Source organism: Nicotiana tabacum, chromosome 17, assembly GCF_000715075.1.
Source record: "Nicotiana tabacum cultivar K326 chromosome 17, ASM71507v2, whole genome shotgun sequence".
Classification (NCBI taxonomy): domain Eukaryota; kingdom Viridiplantae; phylum Streptophyta; class Magnoliopsida; order Solanales; family Solanaceae; genus Nicotiana; species Nicotiana tabacum.
Window position 1 is genome coordinate 114107905 of NC_134096.1, and position 19042 is coordinate 114126946.

The following is a 19042-nucleotide window of genomic DNA, read 5'->3' on the forward strand; positions in this document are numbered from 1 at the left end:
CTATCAGTTGGGTAATTCGACTACCCTCCCAAAATTAACGAGATGAAGGGAATTATAGTTTATCATCTCGCAACTATTATAACTAACATGAACGACATCCCCAAGCCTCAAACTTTTTTAGTTCCCCTCTTAACCTACGTTGCGACCAAACACACTCATACAAGTATACGTGATCGTCAAGTAATATAGTAGTGAGTAGAGTATCATTCCCACAAAGACTTATGATTAACTTTTGACTAACTCAAACTCAAATAACTTATCGATTCAAGCGATTTCTCACAAATAGATAATTTTCTAATTTACTACCTAAAAACTATCAAGTAATGAAATACTAGAGATCAACCACAACACTTAAATGATTTCGAATAACAATCAATAGGAGATAATATTCCCGGGTCACGGGTTATCTAACAATCATGTTGCATTCTTAGCTTAAAATAACTAATTGATTTATCTGGATTGTTGATTGACATTGTTGATATTACTCATAAGAATCTGTCGAGTTCTTACTCGCTTATTCAAGCTAACTTAATGCCTATATGTCTATGGAATTAAGATTAACAAGAATGTATTTACACTTTCTGTATTTCAACCGAGCAAGACAATTAGGTATATTTCTATCCTAATTGCGAATTCGTTCCCCAATGCCCGGGTTCAAGAACTTGCTTTATTTAATTCTATATGCAATCTAGAATTCCCACTTTCGAGTTCAACTCTAGATTCGTAGATAGTAATTCACTGCTAGCTACTCAGCAAATTAATTAAAAACAGAATTAAATAAACAGCCCAATATGATAAAATCAATTTTGTCAAATTAAACGTCAAACGTCAACATTCATGTATACCCATGACCCTAGAATAATAGGGTTCTTAGCCACTCATGTTCATGCAATCATCAAAAAATTCACAAGAGTACATAAAATCAATAAAAGAAGGAAAAATAAGAACTCAAGATGAATTCTGTGGTTCCCAAGCTTTGTCATGACTTTTTCTCCCTTCCCAATATGTTAGATGACCTAAATGAGGCGTTTTTGGCTTATATATTGCGTACAAAAGTCGTGGGCCAAAGTTCTCCTATTTCTAATCCAAATCAGCTTTAGGGATTAATGCTGGGGTGGATGCGTCGCATCCACCTCGTCTTTGTTCCTCCATCTCAGCTTTGCCTAGGTGCGGATGCTAAGGCGGATGCTATGAGCCGACTTCACTGCTAAGGTTGCACGAAATCTGATTTTTTTCTAGATTGGATGTGACGCATCCAACCCCTCTTCCTCTAGCTAGAGCACCTTTTCTTCATATTTTTGCACTCCAAACACCCTAAATTATCACACACAACTCCATTAGTAATAAATCAATAATTAAACCATGTTGGGCATTTTAAAGATCAAATAGCATCAAAAAGCGGTTAAAACATGGGTAAAGTAATATCAACACATATCGAAATATGCCCAACATCAACCTGCTGTGTCAACCTGAGATAATTATATCCTCCCAACATCAGAACCGATCATGCTAATACATAAATCAAGGAGCCTCTATTCAAGTTAGAACTCATGGGCAATGATTGAAGTAAAGATTAAGTTAAGCGAAGCGAAGCGAAGCACCCTTCCTGAGCTTTTCTAAGCTTTAGCACGCCTTAAATAAACCTTTGACAACACTGTTTTACGTCATTCAAAGACACTGTTATTCATGTGATTTATTTCTCGAAACAATGGTACGTATTACTGGTAGTATGAAGGTCAAAGCCGATAGGGATGAATCTTTCCCATATGCATCTATGCTTGATGCACAAGATGTTTCTTAGAGATGCAAGGAGCTTGGCATCAATGCACTTCACATTAAGCTTCAAGCTACTGGTGGAAACAAGACTAAAACACCTGAACCTGGTGCTCAGTATGATCTCAGGACTCTCACCCACTAGGGGCCTAGGAATGAAAATTGGTCGTATAGAGGATGTGATTCCAGTTCGTACTGATAGCACTTGCAGAAAGGTTGTAACCTTGCTACTCTTGTTGAGAAACAAATGCGGATTCTTGTTGAGATAAGGCAGGTTTTAGTTTCGATATGAACTTAAATCCTGCTCATCTACTATGTAGGTGTTTGATGTTGGCTTTGCCTATAGATTTTGCTTCTTTTTTCGTGGTTGAATTTGTGAGACAATTATTTTGTGGGTGGGAGGGGGGGACATGATATTTTTTGTAAAAGAAAAAGAAAAGAGGCAAAATAAAAGGAATAAGAAGAAGATTAAAAATTTTAAGATATGAAAAAAAAGTTTAATTTTTTTTAATGTGATCTCCTTGAGTGCAATCGTTACAATGAAGCTGAAGAAGGTCATGCTAATGGCTTTTACATGTATGAGATTACTCTTCAAAACAAAAATGTTAGCCAAACTTGAATTGACTAGTGATACGTCAGAGTTACAGATACTTACCAAATAAATTGTTCTTCCTTGGTACTCAAATTCAGCTGAAGAGGAAGTTACAAAGCTCTGATCGGTGCAGCTGAAGAAGATGTTGTATTTCCTGTTGAGCTAGGCCCAATAAGTTCTTGCAGGAAGCAGGCCTCAGTAAAACATTTCGGCCCAATATACATATACATATATATATATACGTATATGTACGAACTTCAATTTATACAGAAAGACTAAAAAGCATAAAGTTTATTAACATATGGTTAAAAATTTAGACTACAAGTTTAAGCTACACATCCGAAAAAATTGTGCAATTTGATCGCTTCCAAACTATTAACCCTAATTTTTAGCTTATTAATTTATATTGAACATAGTTGTTTTAGGAAATATATATAATCTTACTGAACATAGACTTATTTACGATTACGTAAATATGGATAATGGGAGCAAGTGACATGAATACGGTCGTAATATGGGACACATTCATTACATAGATGTAATATTTTTGGTAAAATTTAATTCGTAAGTGAGATTCGCTTAGCAGCCCATCTTTTTAGCTTATTTTCTATAAATAGCGATAAGTATTTGATACGAACAAAGATTACATATTGTCCTGTTTTTTGAAGTTACAGAAGAATCTAAAAGAAAGAGCTTGATTTTGATGGGGTCATGGAATTCAGTTTCGTTGGAAGTGTTGTATAATGTTTTTGGATGGATTGCGTTTGTCTTATGGTCTATTAGCTTTTATCCTCAAGTCGTACTAAATTTCCGTAGGAAAAGGTTTTGTGCTTCTTGTCTACATTATTTATTTCTTCTTTTACTAAGTAGTTCTTTTCTTTGGTAAATAATTATGTTTTTTGCGTGATTTTTTTTGAATGAAAAACATTTTGGTGGGGTTGAATTTTGATTTCGTGGTGTTGAATTTGACGAAGCACTCGTCGTATCTCATCTACAATGTTTCCATGTTCTTCAGCTCTGCTGTTCAAAGGCAATACCATCATTGATATGGCTCTAACGAGGTTTATTACACCATCTTCAAATCCTTTTCTCATTTTGTTTTTTTCTATTGAATTGTATGAACCGCGGAAACACATTGAACTGTTTACATTAAATACGTTGCAGTTGCTCATATGCTTGTTTTGATACCATATTGAATTGCAACAGTTGTTCCAATGTTGAAAAATTATAATTCATTTATTATAAACATGAATTTGGACGTGTTATATTTGGTTAAGCACATTACATCTTCTATTAAATAAAAATATTTGTTTTTGTCCCTTTATATAGGAAATATGTTAATTTGGACTATTTCTATAGAGATAAATACAGTTTTTTTGCATAAATAAATTTGTAATTAAACAGTTTAATAATTAATAATCCACTAAATTTATGAAGATTCTCAAGTATAGTAAAAGTGCACAATTTGATTAATTGATAGAAGGCTATATATGTTTAACTAAATATCACGAGGATCAAAATAATTTTTTTTAGATATTTGATGGACTAAAATCACGAACTTTCCTTCTATTTTATTTCTTCATATTAAGTTGATACTATGTTTTATAGTGAATTTAACGACTAATGTGCTGAACTGCTGATTACCTTTCATTGTTTAATTTCAGATGATACCTGTAGCTGCCAACGATGTGGCTTTCTCTACTCATGCGGTTGCTTTAACAGCATTTACCTTATTTCAGATTGTTATTTATGATGTAAGTATACCGTTCTTTTTTTTTACTCTTTTCAAATCAAATATTATATGCATACTGAAATGTGAGTTTATGACTTGATTCTAATAAACATACATATTTCTTTTTACAGCGTGGAAATCAGAAGGTCTCAAAAACTGCTATAGCAATTGTCACTGTTGCTTGGTTAAGTGTTGCAGTTTGTGTTTTTGTGTCTTTCCCTAAGCATTCTTGGCTATGGCTAGTTTCCTGCTTCAAGTAAGCCACTTTCTTTCAAATCCACAATTAGTTCTACTTAACACCCTTTTCTTCATGTTTAAAAATTTTCATAAAAATTAAAAAAAAATTGGTCAAGTTAAAGTAACAGTACTTTATCCATTTAACCACTATAACAATAAAATCTCACACTTCTTTATCTTAACTGCAGCACATTGCAGGTTGTTATGACAATAATTAAGTACATTCCCCAGGTAATTGTTGCTCTATTTGAAGGGAAAAAACTCAGACTTCTATATGAATTGCTTGTGATTTTGTTCTCTTCTATTCAAATTACAAGATTTTGTGAAATGTTTATACTGAATTAAAGTTATTGGCTCTGAAAAATCTATAGGTTGTTATGAATTTCCGGCGAAAGAGCACAATTGGATTTAGTATTGGCAACATTTTGCTGGATTTGTTTGGAGGTTTAACAAATTATGGGCAGATGGCAGTGCAATCCATAGATCAACGTGAGTTTCACCATTTCAATTGTATATAGTGTTTGACTAACATACTTTGCTATTTCTATTTTTTACCTAGTTAAGGATTTCTATGAGATTCTATATATGTGCCTAATGTAGAAATATTTCCGAACTATTTTCTGTACAGATTCTTGGGTTAACTTTTATGGAAACATCGGCAAGACCTTATTGTCATTGGTAAGTAATTTCCTTTTATATCGCTCTATTTATTTACTACACTTCACTTCAGATTCTCTTTGTTTCCCGTTCTTGCGTCTAATTACTAGTTTAAGGCACAGACAATTATGTGGTTTTGATGAAATGAATGTTGCAGGTGTCGATATTCTTTGACAATCTCTTCATTGTGCAACACTATGTGCTCTATCCTTCTAGGAAAGAAGTTGCTTCTCTTGATTTTGATGTGGTAAGCAAGAACCCATTACTTAAATCTTCAGATCATCCACATACGTTACTATAAAATGTTTATTGTATTGTTTGATAAAGTATGCAAAGATATGCCAAGTAAAGACTATATTTCTGCCTGTATAACTCAGACACCAGGGGACATTGAGGGACGCTGATGGCTGTAGCTAGTGATATTCCGAACAAATTCATTTGCTCTTTCTCTAAGTATATACTGAGCTCTAGAGTTAAGAGCACAAATTCCCAGGCATGGTTAAGTGATTCTATGTTTAGACGTTTCTCCAATCTGCGAAATGCAGTTCCTTCTGGTATTGTGTGGAGCATTTAGAGAGAAATGTTTTATCAAATGCGTAAACTGTGTACAGTCATTTTAGTGTAAAATGCATAATGTATTAGTTAAAAGAAGATGGTCTTATCATATTTGCAAATTCAGCACTTGCTTGGTGCAGTTTTTTTTAATTAATAATAAAACTAACATTTATTCATCCAGAAAGTCTCTCTAACTTTATAAGGTAGGGGTAAGGTCTGCGCACACACTATCTTTCCCATACACCACTTATGGGATTAAACTTGATTTTTTTTTTGTTGTTGTTGTACTTATCCAGAAAATTTACTCCAATGTATTCTCCAACAATTCGAACTATATATATAGGACATCAATGACGTGAATTTTGGATCTTATATTACGCTTGACAAGCTAGTAGATTAATTTGGCAGGTCAATAAAATTGGAAAAACTTCTATCCTCATTTCAGGATAGATGGAAAAAAAAAATGATAATCAGCAAAATGTTATGATCTGTCTTCCCTCTTCCCTCATTTTGAGTCCATTATACACACATGTGCGTGCAACATAACAGCTATTTCGCTAAATTATGGACCAAGTAGAGAAACACACATACGTACATGATTACATATTACCTTCTTCGAATAAAAAGAAACTTCACTTCCTAGACATATTTACATAAGCATAAAATAAAGGCAGTTATCTATGATAGGATAAAATGAAGAGAAAGAATTGAGACAGCGGAGGACGGAATTAAAAAGGCAAGTCAAAAGCCACTGCCGGGCACCCAACCCAAATAGATGGACACCTACCTTCGCAAAGACCAAAAATACTCTATTTCTATCTTCCTCCAAATTAAGTTATGATCATTGATAAGCTAAAGTTTGGATAATTCAAGTGGTGCTGCTGTTTTCTACAGCAAGGATGGTTCTTTTGTCAGAGACCACCCTTTCCACCGCTCTATTAGTTGATTGCTCGTTCTTGCTGCTAGTTTTAGTCCTACCATTTCTTTCAACAGTTCGTTGCAATATCCGGACTGGTATCCCACCCAAGTCAAAGTCTTCCTTCAAAGATCTAGTTAGGAACCTCAAATCTGTCTCTGAGAGCTGGGTTTTTCCGCTCATAAATGCAATAAAAGTTGGTGGTCTAGCTTTCACCTGAGTGAAATACTTGATCTTGGGTTGAGCCGCCTGGTCTTTCCAAGAATGTCTGCTCATGACCTGCCACACATTGTCAATCAACATATATTTACCCAGACAAATATAACTTGGCCTGATGTGGCACATTTAGGGAAAATGTATACCTTGCGTAGCCAACGGTTAAGACGAGCTGTAGGCAATCTCAAACACCATTTTTCATATGTTTCAACAACCTGACGCATGACAGCCATCCGGCCCTTTCCTTCTAGTGCTGAAACAAATACAACGGGTATTCCTGTGACCTGCAAATAAATTGCCTTAATGATGAATCAAGTTCTACAACTGAAATTGTACAGAGAATTCTCCCGAAGGTCATCTACCTATTTTTAAATTGATAACATGCATCAAAAGATACGAAAAGGAAACATAAGACATACAGTACAAAATCAGGTCCCAATTATCAGCTAAAGTAACTATATTGTTGCCAGTGCATAAAACTTTTTCTATTAATAAGAATTTTGTTCAAGGAGAAAATGAAGTTGTCCTTGAATAGCATACTCATCAATCAAGTGGTAATACACAACTAAGTACAGCAAATTCCGATTCTGCATCACTTCTTTTTAAGAAAGAAAGAGAAGGAACTGCCAAAGATTAATCCCGTGATTACTTGTCCACACATGTTTCCTTACATAGTCTATTTATACAATCACAAGAAATCTCACGTTCCTAAATGTCTTGAGACACTCAGTGACTTACCATAGAAGTGATATCCTTCTAAAAACAAATTTAAAAAAAATATTAGGGACATAAATGTCAAGAATTCACTTATATTATGGAATGGTGGACAAGCTCCTCCAAAGGCATATGCATGAGAAAAATTCAAATAAACAGTAGGATAATTGCAGCAAGAGATTATAGTTTTACACACTGACAAACCTGTGGTATAACTGTCTGAATTTCTGCAGGTACAGCTTCAATTACGCGCTTGTACAATTTGGAATTTTCTTCCCCTCTTAGAAGATCCATCTTATTTACAATCACAACCAGACCACGTCCTTCCTCTACTGCTCGCCTCGCTATAACTACTTCAGCATGCTTCATGCTCCGCCTAGCTTTTGCAATCTAATCATTATAAAGGAAAAAATATAGAACAGTTGTATGACGGTTAGAAAAAAATATGTATAAAACACAGAAATAGAAATTACTCATACCACAAGAGCTTTAAAGGAGGGGAGAAAACAAGGAAAACTTTTGGAGATTATTCATGACTCAGGTAGTGCAGCAACTACACAAATCCCGTTGTATTGTCAGTCCATTAGCAGGCATAGAGCTATATTATGTTGCATCGCATTTGATACATCTATATTACAGGTGTTGGTTACACTTTTCAGCCAATGTTCTAGGTTGTTGCCCCCAAGCGGATGCTAGATATATGAAACATTGATGCGAGTCATTCCTTCATACACTGTTTAAACCAGATCCAGCAGCTCTCCACTATCCCTTTCAGTCATTCTTATTCAAGTAAGAGATACAAAAGTTAAAATGTTGTCCAGTTCTCAGAAAGAAGACAGAAAAGAACATTATGGTTCACAGAAATTCTAGTAACAGCTAAAGCACTGTAATGTTTTCCACATTTTATAATAGTCATCTCTGGGCTAGCTTGCGCTCACATTGACTATTCTACCGGGTACCTGCTATCTCACATTAGCATAGGTACCGTAACTCTGTGCACAAAGGTTTAGGCATATGGGAAGAAAGAAATCACCGAGCATTTTTGTCTCTAATGGGATTTGAAACCTGCCCTCCGTGGTTTTCACCCAATTCACTGACTACTATGTCACACCCTTGGGTGCATCTAAGCCAGTTTATTAAAATTGTAATTTAATCGTTTATCACACAGCAAATACATTAAGTGGGCCAAATTCATGAATCTAAAACCAAAAAGATTGATAGTCACAATTAGCTAACCTCTTCTGCATCGAGGACCAAAGCAATTATATGTGCTCTCATAAGGTGCTTCCTTGATTGCATAATACTCAAAGATGCTGGGCCCTTGTCCTGTTTTGTCCTTTCCAACCAACCTGCTGTGTCAACCTGAGATAATTATACCCTCCCAACATCAGAATCGATCATGCTAATACATAAATCAAGGAGCCTCTATTCAAGGTAGAACTCATGGGCAATGATACACTGAAGTAAAGATTAAGTTAAGCTAAGCGAAGCACCCTTCCTGAGCTTTTCTAAGCTTTAGCGCGCCTTAAATAAGCCTTTGACAACACTGTTTTGCGTCATTCAATGACACTGTTATTCATGTGATTTATTTCTCGAAACAATGGTTCGTATTACTGGTGGTATGAAGGTCAAAGCCGATAGGGATGAATCTTCCCCATATGCATCTATGCTTGCTGCACAAGATGTTTCTCAGAGATGCAAGGAGCTTGGCATCAATGCACTTCACATTAAGCTTCAAGCCACTGGTGGAAACAAGACTAAAACACCTAAACCCGGTGCTCAGTATGATCTCGGGGCTCTTACCCACTAGGGGCCTAGGAATGAAAATTGGTCGTATAGAGGATGTGATTCCAGTTCGTACTGATAGCACTTGCAGAAAGGGTGGTAGGAGAGGAAGAAAGCTGTAACCTTGCTGCTCTTGTTGAGAAACAAATGCGGATTCTTGTTGAGATAAGGCAGGTTTTAGTTTCGATATGAACTTAAATCCTACTCATCTACTATGTAGGTCTTTGATGTTGGCTTTGCCTATAGATTTTGCTTCTTTTTTCGTGGTTGAATTTGTGAGACAATTATTTCGTGGGTTGGGGGGGACATGATATTTTTTGTAAAAGAAAAAGAGGCAAAATAAAAGGAATAAGAAGAAGATTAAAAATTTTAAGATATAAAAAAAAAAGTTTAATTTTTTTTAATGTGATCTCCTTGAGTGCAATCGTTACAATGAAGCTGAAGAAGGTCATGCTAATGGCTTTTACATCTATGAGATTACTTTTCAAAAGAAAAATGTTAGCCAAACTTGAATTGACTAGTGACGGACAATATTTGCATCAGAGTTACAGATACTTACCAAATAAATTGTTCTTCCTTGGTACTCAAATTCAGCACGAATGGAATCTCTAGTCAAACCAGCCTCAGGGCCAACCAAAACACGATCTTCTTGCAAGATTGTGTTCAACAAGGTTGACTTTCCAACATTGGGCCGCCCGACAATTGCCAACTGCAATGGCAATTTACACTCCATATCCTCAGAGGAGTCATTCTCCTGGCTCTCATCATCTGAAAGATTACATGTAGAATAGCAAGAAAGATCAGAAGCGAAGTTGATAAGCTCTGCAGGAAAAAAGAAACACTTCTACAAAAGAATGCTGCATTTGTACCTCTGCAATTGCAGGTATATCTCTCAACATGTGACAGGTCACTGTATAATCACATTAAGGAATATTTTCTAGAAGATACATCACTTGATTTAAGATATACTCCATTTTCAGTATGCAAAGCATAGAGAGATTAACCAAATAGAAGTGTTTCTTATATCATTCTCTACTTCCCATCCTCTCTCCTCTACATGGACAAAAGAGATATATAACTTAGCTAAAAGAGAGAAAATTAGCTTCCAGTCTCACTCATGTAGCTTCTAATACTGTTTGTTTAATCTTTTGAGAACAAATCCAAAATGACATGCATCTCTGTAGTTTCACTTAAGTAGCTGGAGTTGTTTATTGTAATTGTACCAACCTAAAATATTATCTTCTTTCTGCGCAGTACACCAAACTTCAACTGAGCAATTACATGATCTTAGGAGTAATGCTTTAGGGTTGAGTATCACATATTCATGATGTTAATAAACTACACCAGTAACATGGTTCTAGAAGTTACTAGCCATATTGAGCTGTTTTCAACAATCCGCACAAATCATAACAGCAACCAGATCCTGCACTCATATTATTGATAGAGATACCTTTAGCAAGGATACTGAGATTAATATTCAATTTGACCATGCAAAAGCAAACTAATCTCAAAACAGACAAAGGCAACATTTGAAGAAGCCAAATGAAGATGCGATTCCAAGTCACTACAGAATGCACACTCACTGGCAAGCATAGGGAGATGAAGAGGTAGATGATCAAAACATTTATGAGGAAAAAACTCCTCCTCTGAAATAAAACCTTGAAAAGGACAAGAAGATTCAGATAAAGGTGGATAATAACCAAGCACCAAAATTCTCTCTGGGACATGAGTTTCTTACCATTTACGTTTTGGAGCACATATTCTTCAAGTAATGGTCGAAGAGTTTCATGAAGTTCAGCCATGCCCATTCCAGTTTCAGCAGATAAAGCAATGGGATCACCAAATCCTAAGGTATAAGATTCACCGACAGCAGCTGCAAGAGAACCATCATAGTCATCAAGCGATTCAGCTTTATTCATCACCACAATAGTCTTCATTCCAGGTGCATTCTTCCTCAACCACTTTCCAACATCCAAATCCATAGGCTGCAGTCCATCTCTAGTCACAATACAAAAGGATAGTTAATTTTTGCATCCAGAAAGTTTTTGTAATACAGTATGCAAAGTTTGAGTTTCACAAGGTACCAGCTTTGAGGTGTGTGATAATGTGATTAAATATGCTTTACTTTAGCAAATAGTACCTTTTCAGCAGATTTTTCATCCTTTTTCAATTAGACAATAAGAAATCTCATCTATTGCAGCCAACTCATGCACCTTTAGAACAATGAATGAAGTTAAATTTCTTGTGAGATTTACATATTCTTTGTCCTATTCTTAAAAAAAAATTATCTTTTTCCTTCTTTATAAGTAATTTATTGGAAAAGGAAAAAAGAGTTACCGTAATTATCTATCTGATAATCAACAGAGAAGAGAAAAGATAGTATTGAAGAAACCAAGATTTCGTATTTTCATATACTAAAATTCTTTTCAACCTTGCATCAACTAAGAAGAGCGCAAGTTGAGATCTTGACAGCACATTTCCAGTCATTTCTGCAGTTCTACGAAGAACAGAACCAGAAGAAGCCTCTGCTTCTAAGCCAGCAGAATCCAACACCTTAAACCTTAAATTGCCCAGTTTTGCAACACCTTCTCGTATGTCCCGGGTAACATGGTCAGTAGGAGTGTTGTATACAAGGGCCTCCCTCCTTCGTATCAATCTACAAATCAAAAGCAGATTAACGATTACACAACGATGACTGAAGTGTTCCCTCGCACTTGATTACAAATCAAATTTAAATGTCCGTTGCTGTACTTACCGGTTAAACAATGCTGACTTCCCTACATTAGGTCGTCCTATGATCACAACCGTTGGCAGCTTGTTAATATGAATCCGTGTAAAATCAACCAAGTCTTCAGTGGGATGTTTAGCTTGCGGTCGACCATCAGTATGACTAGCAGCAGCTTTAACATTGAAGTCCTCTGGTACATTGTCACAAGCATCATCACCATCTGAAGCAACATTATCTAATACTTCATCATCTGCCCTCTCTTGACCTAACAGAGTGCAGAATTTCGCAACGTTCTGAAAGAAAAAATGTTTTGATACTGAAACTGGAGTTCCACCACCAATCTTCGTTGATGGAAATCCTAAAACAGAAAAAAGTAGCACCTGATTATGATGAGTATCAACTTTAAAATACAAAATCTTTCAAAGCCTAATAAAAGCATTACATAAGCAAAATTAGAAAAATAACAATATAACTAGTACAAATCAATCCCAGAATAGTTGTGGTTGGCTATATTAATCCATTAAAACTCCATTTTATTTCAGTGCGCAACAAATTAACATTCTAGCAGAATGAATGTTTGGCCTCCGGTGCTGGTTGGCTTCTAACACTATATTAGGCTGAATAGGAAAAGCAAAGCAAAGATTCCTAGGCTCAGTCTAAAATTTCTACTAGCTCAGTATACTACTCCCTTTGTTTCACTTTATGTGACGTAGTTTGGAGTACGAGGGCCAAGTTGACTAACTTTAAGTTACAATAGTTAGCCCGGTGCAATAGTTAGGAATTCAAAATATTTAAAAAATATTGCAAGAAAGTGGTCAAAATCAATAGGCACAAACAAAAAGTGGAACAGAGCGAGTCGTATTTATTTAGAAACATATGCTTAAAGTACCAAAATCAATAGGAACAAACAAAAGATTACCAATAATCTCATTGCAGATGCATTTTTTGTGGAATTCTGAAGCTGAGGCAGTAGTAGTTACTCGCTGTGCAGCTCGAAACCAGGCAGCACAAGACATTCCAAATAAGTGAATTAGAAAAACTACTTATAAAAAGTTTGAAGCTTCAAGACTTTTCTTCACGATTTCAGCCGCCATAGCTCCGAGCGAAGAGGAAGCTACAAAGCTCTGATCGGTGCAGCTGAAGAAGATGTTGTATTTCCTGCTAGGCTAGGCCCAATAGTTCTTGCAGGAAGCAGGCCTCAGTAAAACATTTCGGCCCAATATACATATACATATATATATATACGTATATGTACGTATATTTTTAACTTGTACCCACTTTTCCTTTTTCTCCTCTTTCTTCTTCTTCTTCTTCTTCGGGTGACAGTAATTTTATATGGTGTTTATGAACATATTTTAAGGTAGTTTATGATGTTTTACAGTGATGAGATGTTATGACTCTTTATTTTTTACTATTGCTTAGGGTTTCTTCTTCTGTTTCTTAATTGCAAAATGGGTTCGTTAGATTTATTGTTGTTTTGACAAATTAATGATTGGGGTTTGTTCTTGATGATATTTGGAGGTTATGTTTTAAATTTGAGCTCATTTGGAGTAGATTTAGGTATTAAATCGTATATTGGATTGTTATAATTCGAAGAACAAATTTCTGTTTCTGAGCAATTTGCACTTCGGGCCTATTCGGCCTTAAGTGCATGAAAACATTGGTCGCACTTTAGACCTTTTGGCGTTAAGAGCATCTGAAGTGTAATTTTTCACTTCAGACTTATTGGCCTTAAGTGTAGGAAGACGTTTGTTGCACTTCAGACCTTTTGGCCTTAACTGCATCTGAAGTGTAATTTTTCACTTCAGACTTATTGGCCTTAAGTGTAGGAAAACGTTTGTTGCACTTCAGAACTGTGGCCTTAAGTCCATCTGAAGTGCAATTTTTCACTTCAAACTTAATGGCCTTAAGTGCATGAAACCATTGATTACACTTCAGACCTATTTGGCCTTAAGTGCATCTGAAGTGTTATTTTGACTCTACCCACTTAAAAACTGGTATATACGGCTGGCTTGAAGCCAAATTCTGACTCTACCCACTTAAGAAGAGGATCGATTTTCTCCACTTGACGCTCTATGAATTTCAAATTGCCAGATTAATATGCGAAAAGTACTAATATTATGAAACCCAAATGAAATGCCAACACAAACAACAGAGAATTGTAGGCCTGCCATAAGCATTTAGCATACTACAAGAGCGGATCATATTTATGCTCAGAATCTGGAGTCAACTCTTCAAGATCTCGTGATAATACACAGTGCAAAAAATAATTAATTGCAGGTGCTTTACAGCTAGCCAAATAGATGGAACTTTTGAGCGCTAAGCTTATCCCTATAGAAGGACCTAACAATGTTACAAGATTCTAGGATCACTTTAATAGGTAATAGCTCCACTAAATACTACAGTAGTTTGTTTTAGTTCGTCTCAGGAATCAAAAAGGGACTTCACGGTTTTCAAATACAACAAGGGACTAGAATAGACAGATATCATCATGGGTGCTGACACTTGTGCTCCAAGAAGTTAGCTCCCGTGCTCCGTCAACACTAAAATACAGCATGCCTTTTACCAACATTGAAAAGTACGTAGCAATCAAATTATGTTTCATTTCGTTCTCTTTTTTGGGACCAGTATCACAACCCAAAACCATCAATTCCCTCCTCCAATATGAAAACTGTGGTGAAATCCCCCCCCCCCCCAAAACCAACCAACCAAATCCCTCTCCTCCTCCTCCTTCGTTACAACCCTTTCCTCGGCACCTTTCCACACCTCTGACCAGTGGATACTATTAGGTCTTCATTGTTGCACATTAGACTCAGATCCTTTTAAAGTCAAAACGGCATTGGAGCACAACCCTAGTCCAACCATGTCATGTCCGGCCAGTTTCTCCACTCACACAACGCTGTAGCCCCTCTTGGTAAAGCTCTCACACACTAGCACCCATTGCCCCATCACAAGTTTTTTCTTCAGCTGATTGAAATCAAACCTTGAAGATAGTTCCTTTTCTACCAAGGAAGTAGTGTGGTTTCTAGGACCACCAATATACTGCTAAGTGAATCTCTAAGGTCCAGCTAGATTTTTTGCAAGCTTAAATGCTATATACTCATTGCATCTTCTTGATGCCTTTTCTTTAATCCACTTACTTTATCACCAAAAAAAACTAAAATCTCTAAGGTACAGTGGGAAGTTCACATGTACGGAGTGGAGGAACAAATTTCCGGAGCACAAAAATCAGCGCTGTGTTATCATTTCTGTCATGTCCTCCAAAATTTGAAACAAATCTAATATGAGGCAGCAGAGTTGTGTTTTCACAAAATGCTCGTAAGATACTTTGCACTATTAAACATCAAATCCTTGATGGGGAAAAAATAAATTAACTATTGACCATTTAATCTCAAGATGCATGAAGTCTGAGATGTTTCTTGACGAAGATAGGCAGACAGGGAGCCTTGTCTAGATGCCACTGTTAGTCTGTTAGTAGCGCAATCAGAAAAATTCACACAGAGAAAAAGAAACTCCCTCCTTCCAAACTCGAAGTACACTAGCTAACAGCAGTATGGTATGTCCTCGGCAAAGACCAAAACTGATGGTGGGTGAGATCTAGACATGCACATATGGAAATATGTATTGTTCATACACACACACACACACTGTTCTTAATTTAAAAAATGAGGACAGTTGGGAAACAACGAACTTTAAAAATTGTATCACCACTACCTTTTGCCACGTTATAGAAACAAAATCTTGATCATCAGAAATTGACCAGACAAGTAAAGGTTCAGACCTAAGTTTGCTCCTAAAGACATATGTTAGGAACAGCGAAAAGCAAAATATAGAGAGCACATTCTGAAAACTGATAAAAATTATATTTTGCAACTTGCAAGATAACATACCACAAACTCCGCTTGTCAGATCATTATCCCCAGGAGCACGACAGAATACTAAATCTTGAGGGAATTTCTTCATCAAATGATCAATAATCTTTTGACGCGTCAGTGGAACTCTTTCTAGTGCAGTACATGAAAGTTTCGTCAGTGGCATAGTAAAGGGTCTGATCCCATCTGCTTCCTACAATTAAAAGACATTTCAGGACTAGGGTGACAAAAACACACAACTTAAACATCAAGTTAAACGGAAGTATCAAATTTCATTGAAATAACACAAATGGTATCAATGTATACACACACAGAAACACATGAATAACAAAACAATCAACCCCACCAAAAAAAAATACAAAAGAATTTCCCAATTACTTACAGTTAAGTTATATATTCATCATAAATTTTTATACTATCAGGTCACTATCTAAAGCTAAACTTTCTTTAGATATAGGATTTTTAATCTTGAAAATAAGACAGGTTACGTGCTCCAACAGGTACATGGGACAAAAATTTCTTTACACTGACATTGCATATAACTTATCCAACTAATGAACCAAATTGCATATGTCAGAAAATGGGGAGATGGTACAAAACACATGAATAACCAAACAACCATCCCACAAAAAAAGGGAATCTACAGAAAGAATTTTATTAATTACTTCTCTTAATCCTAAATATGCTAATGAACTAAAATGAGCACCTGGTGTTCCCATTCAGCAGCAATAGCTTTAGCAAGAGCTAAAGTTGGGCATTTGAGGGGACGCTTAGAAGGGGTTTTAAGGGTACGATAATCAAGCATAACACTCCAACCAATTCCATCATCAGCTTCTCTAGTTGTCACTTTCTTGTAAAACCTCTTCCCCACAATTGATCCAGTCATGAATGACATAGGCATAGCCACAGATGCTGAATCTTGTGATGATAAAGGTGAAGTCTCTTTTGGACCTTTTATGATAATATTATCATGGGTTGTTGTTGAATTTGGATCTCCGCCATAAAAAGTGAAGGAGGAAGAAGATGGGTCATCTGATGATTCGGGTTGTGCTGAAGTTGCTAAGTTACTGAAAATACGGGTTTGAGAAGCGGTTAGCGTTTTAAGGAAGGTAAAGTTTGTTGCTTTAAGACTTCTTCTCACGATTTCAGCCGCCATAGCTCTGAGCTGAGTTGGTGCAGCTGAAGAAGATGCTGTATTTTGCAGCTGCTCAATCTGTTTTGGGCCTATGCCCAATTCATTCTTACAGGAACCATGCCTCAAATAAGTAAACATTGATTTGTTACCTCTCTATTTAATTTATACCCATATTTTTTAAATTATTTAACTTATAAATTATTTAACTTATAAGTTAATTTTAACAACTTCAAACGTATCTGTTCTTACTCTTAACTACATGTGCGCTCCTTTGTTACTCTTTTTCTTGTCTATCAAATTAACTTTTCAACCACTGCTTTAATATATTCACTAATAAAATATGAAGTCAACTTAACAACTTAACCTACATTTGATCAAATACTGTCATAAAATAACAAAACAGATTATTGTTATTGTTCTCTATTTGAATTCAAAAACCCTATCAACATAAGGTAAAACGCGGGCTTCTGCAAATTTTACCATCCTTTATTTTGCAAGCTCGAGATACAAATCCAAATGCATCGAGAGCGTAACAAATACTCGCTAGTTCATCTTGTTATGTGTTTATCTCATACTGAATATACAGAAGTTCCAAATCCAGTATGAAGAATATGAAGAATTCCTCGTGAGGTAAAGTCCGATGTGATGCCAAACCAGCTCTTAGTTACACTGAAAAGTTAATTTGTCCTGAAGTTTGCACTACAAATTGAAAATTTTCAGACTAATTTGTCTAAAGTTTGTACTATGAAGTGAGGGGAACTCAAATTTGCCCTTGCACTATGAACTGAAGTTCCTGAAGTTTGCACTAGAAATTGAAGAGCTTCACACTAATTTGTCTAAAGTTTGCACTATGAAGTGAGGGAAAACTGAAGCTTTCTCTTGCACTATGAACTGAAGTTACTGAAGTTTGCACTACAAACTGAAGAACTTCAGACTAATTTGTCTGAAGTTTGCACTATGAAATGAGGGGAAACTGAAGTTTGCCCTTGCACTTTGAACTAAAGTTCCTAAAATTTACACTACAAATTGAAGAACTTTAGACTAATTTATCTGAAGTTTGCACTATGAAGTGAGGGGAAACTGAAGTTTTCCTTTGCACTATGAACTGAAGTTTGCGGGATTGCCTTTGCAAGTCATGCCAAACTTCAGGCAAAAATATCTGAAGTTTTGCTTTGATAAGGCTACACTTCAAGCAAAAAATTCTGAAGTTCAAACTTTAGACATAAATTTTTGCTATTTCAGGCCCGTATGCCTGAAATTACCCGAAAAGTGGGTACGATTGTAATTATTTTTGCAAAGTGAGTATAGGTTAAAATATGTCACAAAAACTGGGTATAGATGCAAATCCCCCCTCAAATAAACATTTAGGCCCAATTTCTTTTTCTATAGGCCCCAAAGATTGTAGTCATACATTAGGCTTGCTTTCTTTTCTTTAACCTTGTTTAATCCAACAATAATTAGGAAATTAATATTTATTTTTTATTATTATACAAAACTATTTTACTTTAAGATCTTTGGTAATACTATTTTATTAATTAGTAATACCTTGATATAAATTTTACCAATTTTAAAATTTTAAATTCAATTTCGGATGTACTTCGGAACATTTTATGAGAGATAATACATTTCAGTTTAGTAGTCATATCTTGTTCCCCCCCCCCCCCCCCCCCCCCAAAAAAAATAACCATCAAAAGTGATAGGTGGACCTACCCTTAGGATAGGGGGTCACCCCGATCGATAATATATATATATATATATATATATATATATATATATATATATATATATATATACACAATATTATAGTCGACACCCTAAGATTCAATGCTTAAGGAGCTTGCGCGACTCCATTGGCCGATTTGGGTGCATTGTGTGGATTCGATTCCCCCTCTAGCATTTGCTTCCGCCACTTTCAAATTCTAGGTCTCGCTCTTGTTAATGACTTAAAATTTCACTACCAGTTCAGAATATGAATACAGAACTTCAATTTCTATAGAAAGACTAAAAAGCATAAAGTTTATTGACATATGGTTAAAAATTTAGCCTACAAGTTTAAGCTAACTTTCCCTCCATACACATCCGAAAAAATTGTGCAATTTGATCGCTTCCAACTATTAACCCTAATTTTTA

General features: G+C 35.7%; 2 protein-coding genes, 1 long non-coding RNA gene and 1 pseudogene across 4 annotated transcripts; 3 read left to right on the forward strand and 1 right to left on the reverse strand.

The window, feature by feature from the left end:
• Positions 1-3972: 3972 nt before the first annotated feature.
• Positions 3973-4852, forward strand: LOC107816256 (cystinosin homolog). The gene is made up of 4 exons (XM_016641957.2): positions 3973-4119; positions 4229-4353; positions 4523-4565; positions 4706-4852. The coding sequence occupies exons 1-4, from the start codon at positions 4030-4032 to the stop codon at positions 4850-4852; spliced, it is 405 nt and encodes a 134-aa protein (XP_016497443.2). The 5' UTR covers positions 3973-4029.
• A 110-nt stretch (positions 4853-4962) lies between these two features.
• Positions 4963-5634, forward strand: LOC142171433 (uncharacterized). Its single transcript, XR_012700997.1, has 3 exons — positions 4963-5012; positions 5149-5238; positions 5369-5634. It is a non-coding gene; the product is annotated as an uncharacterized LOC142171433 (long non-coding RNA).
• Positions 5635-6078: 444 nt separating this feature from the next.
• On the reverse strand, positions 6079-17073 carry LOC107816257 (uncharacterized). 2 transcript variants are annotated; one of them, XM_075234872.1, is made up of 11 exons: positions 16484-17073; positions 15796-15970; positions 12825-12896; positions 11933-12263; positions 11609-11833; positions 10916-11175; positions 9737-9945; positions 8629-8754; positions 7597-7782; positions 6825-6962; positions 6079-6741 (listed from the first exon to the last, which is right to left on the reverse strand). In XM_075234872.1, the coding sequence occupies exons 1-11, from the start codon at positions 17048-17050 to the stop codon at positions 6415-6417; spliced, it is 2616 nt and encodes an 871-aa protein (XP_075090973.1). In that variant the 5' UTR covers positions 17051-17073; the 3' UTR covers positions 6079-6414. The 2 variants fall into 2 exon arrangements, with proteins under 2 accessions (XP_075090973.1, XP_075090974.1); XM_075234873.1 differs by lacking the exon at positions 12825-12896.
• On the forward strand, positions 8860-9689 carry LOC107816258 (small ribosomal subunit protein uS11z-like; annotated as a pseudogene).
• Positions 17074-19042: the final 1969 nt, after the last annotated feature.

Coding starts and splice junctions, on each gene's coding strand:
- LOC107816256 (XM_016641957.2), top strand. CDS start 4,030: ATGATACCTGTAGCTGCCAACGATGTGGCTTTCTCTACTCATGCGGTT. Junction 4,120..4,228: donor TTCAGATTGTTATTTATGAT/GTAAGTATACCG, acceptor TTCTTTTTACAG/CGTGGAAATCAGAAGGTCTC. Junction 4,566..4,705: donor TAATTAAGTACATTCCCCAG/GTAATTGTTGCT, acceptor AAAAATCTATAG/GTTGTTATGAATTTCCGGCG.
- LOC107816257 (XM_075234872.1), bottom strand. CDS start 17,050: ATGTTTACTTATTTGAGGCATGGTTCCTGTAAGAATGAATTGGGCATA. Junction 12,264..12,824: donor CATCTGCAATGAGATTATTG/GTAATCTTTTGT, acceptor TTTCTGTTTTAG/GATTTCCATCAACGAAGATT. Junction 8,755..9,736: donor AAGGAAGAACAATTTATTTG/GTAAGTATCTGT, acceptor TAATTATCTCAG/GTTGACACAGCAGGTTGGTT.